This window comes from Cicer arietinum, chromosome 5 (assembly GCF_000331145.2).
Source record: "Cicer arietinum cultivar CDC Frontier isolate Library 1 chromosome 5, Cicar.CDCFrontier_v2.0, whole genome shotgun sequence".
Taxonomy (NCBI): domain Eukaryota; kingdom Viridiplantae; phylum Streptophyta; class Magnoliopsida; order Fabales; family Fabaceae; genus Cicer; species Cicer arietinum.
The window spans coordinates 77,092,860-77,100,674 of NC_021164.2; the positions used below are offsets into that span (position 1 = coordinate 77,092,860).

A 7,815-nucleotide genomic window follows, 5' to 3' on the forward strand; every position below is an offset into this window, starting at 1 on the left:
TTTTTTTTGCACTATTATGCCTCAAGATCTGGTGCAACAATTGTACGTAAATATGACTGATATAACTAAAACTAAAATATTATTAAGAGACCAAAACAGAACATAAAAAATAGTGTTGGCTGGCCGTGCTAATAATTTTGATTATAAGTTGTTTAATAAATAGTGTTGGCACACAATTATATTAGATAAAAAAATAATAATTTATTTAAGCCATAAATTCAATTAAATTTCCAGAGTATTAAAGAGAAAAATAATAATTTATTTAAAAAAATATAAAATTTATGTAGGAATTAAAGAAACAATTCATTTCATCGATTCATTGAAAGCAATGGTTTTTCAAATTTCAAACACTATTTTATCAAATTTAAAAACTACTATACTAAGGATTCAATAAAGACTAACATGCAAATTCAAAGATAAAAGATACTCATAGTTTTTATGTTTATTGTAATTTTTTTTTGTAATAGAAAAATTATTTTTCTTTAGTATTTTGTGAGTAGTACTAAAATGAAAGATATTTTGCCACTTGATACATCAAAATTTATATGAATTCTTAAATATCATGTATTTCGTATAAATAACATATGTTGAATAATAAAAATAAAAATTCATTATTAAGTTACTTACTCATCTTTACATTTACTAATTTACTATTTTATATATGTCCATGTCCATTATTTTAAAAATTCTTATTTCATCTAATTTAATTATTTAATTTTTTTTAATAATTATTGTTTTTATTTGTTTAAAATTAAAAGTATTATTTTATAATAAGTTTTTTGAAAAAAAAAAATTCTACATAAAATTTAAAAATAAAACATCGTCATTTGAGTAAAATTAAAGAGTTAGGTTGGAGTCATACGTTTTATAACATTGAGCGTACAAGAAATTCGTTTTTAAGTTAAGTTATATTGAAAGTATAATTTAGCAAGGTGTGGCACAAAACTAAAATGAGTAAGACCAATCGGGTGTTTCGTTTATTTATATTTGGGTGTTCATTGTTTAATGAAAAAATGGATAGTATGTGAAAGTGCTGAACTGGGCCTTCTTTTTTGGAGTATTTCAAAATCGAACTCCGTCAAGAACAAAATCAGAAGTATCAGTGTTACTGTTTCGTTAACTTCGTACGAGTATATTCGAAAAAAGGAAAAATGTTGCTTCGGCGATTGCCATGGATGGCGGTTTCCGCTTCCGCACCATTTCCATTGCATTTTTCCACTCCCATCTCAAAACAACTCACCTTTTCCCCTTTATCCTTCTGCTCCACCTCCGACCTCCATCTCACTCAACAACCACAAATACCGGTAAGTCATTTTTCACGCCATTCCTAGGGTTAATTCGTTCTATTATTTTTCCCTCAACAATTACTGATTTCGAATCTTCACTTGCAGGATTATGAAACGGATAATCGTCGTTCGCAGCTTTTGAAGCCCGGTCTTTATCTCGTAGGAACACCAATTGGAAATCTTGAAGACATCACCTTCAGGTAGGGAACATCTTTGTTTTCGTCTTTTTTCATTTAATGCATTTAGGCATTGTTTGCATAAACAACTTAATTAAGCTCTTATAATATAAAAACTTATCATATAAATATAAGTGATTATATATATGTTATTTTTGTAGCAAAAGATAAATAATGTTAAATTGTTATCCCTATAAGTTTTAACTTGACAAAACCACAAATTTGGGACCTGAAATTGTGAAAGACGCTCAAATTAGGACATAGGTTGTTTTCATAGGCTCTATCAAACAGTTTCACGCGTGTTTATGCTATTAATAATATCAAATAAGACAATTGGAACATGTCCTGACGTCCGAAGCTAAATTTGATTTACACTGTTGTTCAGAGCTCTTCGTGTGCTAAACTCCGCAGATATCATACTGTCAGAAGACACAAGGCACTCTGGGAAATTGCTTCATCACTACAATATCAAAACACCCCTGGTAAGCCACTTCCTTTTCGCTCCACTCTCTCTGCAAACCTAGATCAACATATGTGATTGCTTTGCATAATTGCATTTTACATTTCTAATACTCATTTCTAGATATTCAGATGAGTTATCACAAGTTCAATGAAGCACAAAGGGAACAGCTTGTGCTCAGGAGGTTGAAACAAGGTGAGATTGTGGCACTTATAAGTGACGCTGGAACGCCGGGTATCAGTGATCCTGGTATGGAGTTGGTGAGTGTGCTGTTTATGTACTTGTTTATTCTTATCCACACTTCTTTTTGTTTCGTAATAACTTTGTGTGTGGTGATATCAATGCAGGCCAAATTATGTGTTAGTGAAAATGTTCCCGTTGTTCCAATCCCAGGGCCCTGTGCTTTGGTATCAGCTCTTTCTGCCTCGGGGTTATCCACTGATGAATTTACATTTGGTAATTAATTGACTGAACCATATTGGTTGAATTTAGTTATAAACTTTTGCATTTATGGACCTAAACTGATTGCCTATCACATTTATTTCTCTAGTTGGTTTTCTTCCAAAACATTCGGGATCAAGAAGTAAAAGGCTCACGGCATCGGCACAGCAAACAGCAACACAAATATTTTATGTTCCTCCTCACAAGCTTTCTCAATTTCTTGAAGAGGGTTCGTCAATTTTTGGCGATACAAGGTACTGAGACTTCTCCTTACCTGTAATTGTGATGTTATAATTTATACTCTCTCTGTCTCACAATAACTGTGTTACACTTGTTTATTTCACATAAATTAAGAAAAAATTGTAAATGAAAGAAAACGAGTAATAGTTTTACTAAATTACCCTTATTTAGAATTGATGTATTCATCAGTATCATAAAGCAAAATTGAATATAATGAGTTACTGACTTGAGAATGATGCACATAATATTACATTGATAACTGAAAATGAGATTCTTTTTGCAAATGTGACAATTCTTGTGAGATGGAGGGAGTGACTCATAATGCTTAATTTGATGAATAGAAGTACTATGCTCTCACTTTTTTTTTATTTAATCACAATCCTTCTTGTTTCTCACTTTTATATTTTTCAGTTGGACAATCCATTGGTCTGTTTGTTCATTGGGGAAATATTAATCATGGACATAATCATAATCTGTTTGTTTGATTTGTCATTCAACCCCACCTTGAATTTTATTCATCTCATGTATTAGTGCCTCAATATATTCGTTACCGATACTCATGTTCATTAGTTATGAAGTATCTAGTGATAGATTGGTTGACTCTTCAATTTGATGATATTGCAGGAGATGTGTTATTGCTCGAGAAATGACCAAGTTTCATGAAGAGGTAATTCTTGCTTGCATGCTTCTGAAATCAATATTTGGTTGTTTTAAACCCAATTAGATAAGTTTAATTTCTTTAATTATATTATTTCTGTGATGGTTGCTACCAATTCTACTAGTACTTTTCACTTAACCAGAGGTAATAAGAAAAGAGGTCATTAATGTTCTGTTATATCAAGTTTATCATAGAAATGGTGTGTTGTTATAGCCTTCTTTACCATCAAGTTACTATTTTTCTTATGAAATTTTTAGTTCATTTTAGGTCTTTCTAAAACTTTAACCATTTCTTAACTATGGTTGAAGGAAGACTTTGAGGTTATGGCTAGATTTATTTTCCGTGATTGGGAGGTTATGGGTTTTGGCCGCGAAATCATTCTCTTGTTAATGCAAGGTAGGTCTACCCACTCTTTTTCTTGGATTCTGTCATGATGGGAGCCTTCAGCACCAAATTTCCATTTTATTCCTTATTAATTATGGTCACTGCAGTCTGCCTGACTTCAGGATTTAACTTCAACGGCATATTCTCTAAAAGAATGGCTAGGCTGGGGATTTGTGATATTGGGTTTGTAACTTCTTGGGTGTACAACATGGAGATTGTATGCTAGTCAGCAAATTGCAATGATTATGTTTGCTGAAATTTGTTACAACATGATGGCAAAGAAGAAGTCTCTAACAAGACACCATTATATGATAAACTTGATTTAATTCATGTCACAAGTTTGGACATATAGGAAGTCAAAACACTAATGATCTCTATGTTCTTATTTAATAGTGTTTCCAAGGATATCACTTTTTCTAATGATTTTTTAACTGACACTATGAACATAATCTATGTAGTTTTGGCGTGGTACTCTTGGTGAAGCCAACAAAGTATTTTCTATTCGTCAACCAAAGGGAGAACTTACCATATTGATTGAAGGGCAAGCAAATTCTAAAGTTGAGCCTCCGTCAGACATCCAACTTGAGAGTGAACTAAGAGAATTAATTGAAAATGGCGAGAGTCTTTCCACGGTAATATACACAGATTTCATTTTAGTTCTTGTAGAAGCTTGATGAAAAAATAATCAAATTATGGATATGATACTTCATGATTCAGCCAGTTCAAGTATTATTTATCTCTAGGTTGGTTGATGCATGCAAACAAAGAATAATTTATTTCTAGGTTGATTGACTCATTCTTATTAATTGGTTGCAGTTCATGTTTTAATTTCAGCCTTTTTAGTGCGTTTGTTTGTTAATTTCAACTGCTGATGTATTTTTAGGCTGTCAAATTGGTTACTGGAAAAACGTCAGTGAGTAGAAAAACTATTTACTCGCTTGCGTTAAGAAAGTTTGGGAAGCAACTTGAAGTGGAAGGCGATTCAAGTTAGTGGCAGATTCTTCCTGGAGGTAAGCCTGATATTTCTGCGCTGGTTTTTCATTTCATCCATTCCAACTTCTGTTGGTTATTGTCCCCTTAAAGCAAAACGCATTCTGTAATTAAACAGAGACAGACATCATGTAAAACAATCGAAGTATTTGTTGCTCAATCCTTCAACTAGGATGACAATGGGCTTCCATCAAGTGGAATGGTTTACTAATGCTGCTGAACAACTACTGATCTTGAATGAGTTGGTTGTTGCACTAGCATTCACACTGTTGCCTTGGCTTCCCATGGCTCAAATCTTAAAGGCACACTCGGTTTATAGGGCAGCAAATTTGATTGTACAGACTTTGATCACTTGGGATGTTGAAGTAGATGTAGAAAAAGTGCCCTAGAATCGTGGCTCATATATTGATGAGAATCACATTTTCAAATGTCAAAGATACATAATTTTGTTGAATATATTGATGAAAAAAAACTGAAAGTATTTTACTTATTCAATATTTAAATTGGTTGACCATCATCATATAGCCAATTGTTTATGCTTTTACTTATATCTTGTGTTTGGAATAAAAAAACCTCGATTCTATGGCATTAGGTCTATTTCTACTAATGTAGGTGGATCAAGTAATAAGGATGGATTAATCTTCTACTCATTTGCTGATGAAAATGATATGGCTGAATTGAAATTACTTGCCTTCTCCATCGGTTCTGTTTCTGCAACTCAATCAGATTGTTCTGAACCACTGTTTTAGTTTGCTGCCCACCCTGTCATAATTGGGCATAGACTGTATAATTTTTTTATTTCTGCTGGTGTCAAATGTGAATTTTAATCTAGTAAGAATTATCTTACTAGATCTTTTTTTGTTTGATAACCGACCTCTCCTAATAGGAGATTGTTACATTCGTTAATATAACAGATTCATGTGCATGGCTTCTTATTATAGTTCTTAATAAACTTTTTAGTAACACTTTTTGTGGTTCACTTTCCATGCTATCCCTTATCAATTGTTTTAGCATGTCAATCAATCCACCCCTAAAAGCAACAGTCTGCCACTATTTTAAACGAACAACCCTCAGGTAGCTCTTCGACATATTTCCTAAAGTCTTCATTTGTGATACCAGTATCAGTCTATCCATTCATATCCCCACAAAGAATGTATTCAGTATACCTGGTACCGTTATTCTAATTCGTGGCCTCCGTGGCCACAAAAGGAGAAAAAAATTGTCTCCTAATTGAACTTACTTAGTTGAACATGATAGAGAAAATGTAGGCTTTGTCACAAAGGATTGACATACAAATGTCAGTCAAGAAAAAGAGCAACGATTTTACTGAGAAATCGAAAATAATATATTAAAAAGAGTCTCACTGCTATAGTTGTGTCATTAGGAGATGTTAACACCTTCATTTCTTGTTTGGGTAGTTTAATGCCACCACGCCATCTTTTTAGCCATTAGAGATGGAGGAGGCTAAAAGGGATGTTGCAGTGGGTTTAAACTACTCAACAATGGAAATGGTAAAATCTCCTTAACGACTTTGTCATAGTAATATAACTCTTTTTAATATATTATTTGGATCGGTCCTTTGTCAATCTTTGGTGATAAACATACAATATATGTATCCTGCTCAACCTATTAAGTTCAGTTGAAGCATGATTTTTTTTTATTACTTGTGGCCATTGAGGCCACAAACCAAATGCTAATAGAAGTACAAAATATAGTGAATACGTTGAGGGGATGTGAATGGACAAAATTGTTGCGGTATCACAATTAGACTTTAGGAAATATATTGACATTCTACAGGAGGGTTTTTCGGTTTCATTATAAAAAGCTAGCAGGGCGACAGCTGGAAGAATTGCCGGTATGTCAGAAGGCATCATCAAATGCATTGAGCCTTCTTTGTACATCCTTGATTTTCAAATATAAGAGTTTCTTTCATTGTGCAAAGACATACCATTCCGTTTCAATAAGAGCCACTAAATTTTTTTACCCAACTTTAACCATCCATGTTTCTGAAAAATGACGTGCCAGGAATACACTTCATGACGAAAAAAGTTGTGTTTATATTTTGATGTATACTTCCAGGCTCCATTAAAATTGTGATATTTTTTTACATGTGTACTTTTAACTTTTAAACTGACTTTGGGTGGTGAGAAAGGTTGTACACTATTTTTTATTGACACGTGTCAGTTTAATTAGATATTGTGCAAATACACGGTTGTGCGACCTGGTTGACACATACACTGTTCTTGCATACACTCTTTGCTTAAAACACTCTGTTTATTTGTGCGGTGAGAGTGTAAACGTATGTCTAACCCAACACACTATATCTCTGCTTCTCACATAATGTGCTTTGGGACACAAGCCCAGCTATAGAAACTTCAATCCAAACTTAGTATAAGATGGTATAAATTCCAACATTTCACCCTACACTTGATTTTATGTAATTTATTATCGATAACCTTTTTCAATCATATTCCCTTTCCAGTATCATTTTGATGTGGAAATTGAGTCAAAACATGGTTACAGGGGTTCAAAACTTTATGTACAAGAAATTTGGATAGGTTGTTAAGTTAAAAATGCCTTTTTTGTGTAATTATTAAAGGGTGAAAACTGTAAACAGGGAAAGATGGACAACATCCAGAGAAGTGGACCTGGAAACAGCTGCTTATATGTGGACAAGACAACCAAATCAGACGGGCGGTCGGGATCACGGGCGCTACACTCAGACATGTCATGTGTATTGTCATCTCCCCTTCCTCCAAAAAGACCCCACCATTGTTATAGATCAACTCCCACCTATTTTTTCCTTAGTAACAATAACCAAACTCCATCCCAATAATCTAAATAAGATAGCAACACCTCAACTACCCTTTTGCACATGCATCGCATCACCTTTGGTAAAAAAAAAAAAAACCCTGCCTCTAATTTTTGAAATTTCTTTGCTGTAACATGAATCTTACTAATTCCTAAACATTATAGTACACTTGCTTACGCTATAATCTAAATAATTATTGGTCTTATTTATCTGTTTACCCTTGTGTCCTTCCGAGTTTGCTGAATTACATGTCATCCTTAGTGGAAGGCTGAAAATCGAATATTCGCTGGCCTGTTGCTAAGATTCGGCGAGGGTCGAATTGCATCTTCATGGCATTGAATTGGGTCCACTTATCTCCAAAGTGGTCC

The 7,815-nt window shown here is 33.5% G+C and overlaps 2 protein-coding genes across 6 annotated transcripts in view; one reads left to right on the forward strand and one right to left on the reverse strand.

Annotated features, from left to right (window-relative positions):
• The first annotated feature begins 956 nt into the window (after positions 1-956).
• On the forward strand, positions 957-7,664 carry LOC101490070 (uncharacterized). Of its 5 annotated transcripts, none has more exons than XM_012716049.3 (10): positions 957-1,304; positions 1,392-1,486; positions 1,874-1,944; positions 2,046-2,182; positions 2,270-2,378; positions 2,473-2,617; positions 3,228-3,270; positions 4,104-4,277; positions 4,529-4,655; positions 4,754-5,155. In XM_012716049.3, the coding sequence occupies exons 1-9, from the start codon at positions 1,152-1,154 to the stop codon at positions 4,634-4,636; spliced, it is 1,035 nt and encodes a 344-aa protein (XP_012571503.1). In that variant the 5' UTR covers positions 957-1,151; the 3' UTR covers positions 4,637-4,655; positions 4,754-5,155. The 5 variants fall into 5 exon arrangements, with proteins under 5 accessions (XP_012571503.1, XP_004500974.1, XP_004500975.1 ...); XM_004500917.4 differs by lacking the exon at positions 4,754-5,155 and adding an exon at positions 7,253-7,664 and having other exon boundaries at positions 958-1,304; positions 1,848-1,944; positions 2,054-2,182; XM_004500918.4 differs by lacking the exon at positions 4,754-5,155 and adding an exon at positions 5,248-5,560 and having other exon boundaries at positions 958-1,304; positions 1,848-1,944; positions 2,054-2,182.
• LOC101491048 (cytokinin dehydrogenase 5) overlaps positions 7,260-7,815 on the reverse strand; it is a 6,328-nt gene continuing 5,772 nt past the window's right edge. Inside the window, exon 6 of the mRNA XM_073369105.1 lies at positions 7,260-7,813. Coding sequence (XP_073225206.1) covers positions 7,692-7,813 — 122 coding nt within the window. The 3' untranslated portion in view covers positions 7,260-7,691. The remainder of the gene's footprint in view (positions 7,814-7,815) is intronic.

Excerpts from the sequence above, each read along its gene's own strand:
- LOC101490070 (XM_004500917.4), top strand. The coding sequence starts at position 1,152 with ATGTTGCTTCGGCGATTGCCATGGATGGCGGTTTCCGCTTCCGCACCA. Across the intron at positions 1,305-1,391 it reads CTCAACAACCACAAATACCG|GATTATGAAACGGATAATCG; the intron begins GTAAGTCATTTT and ends CTTCACTTGCAG. Across the intron at positions 2,618-3,227 it reads TCAATTTTTGGCGATACAAG|GAGATGTGTTATTGCTCGAG; the intron begins GTACTGAGACTT and ends ATGATATTGCAG.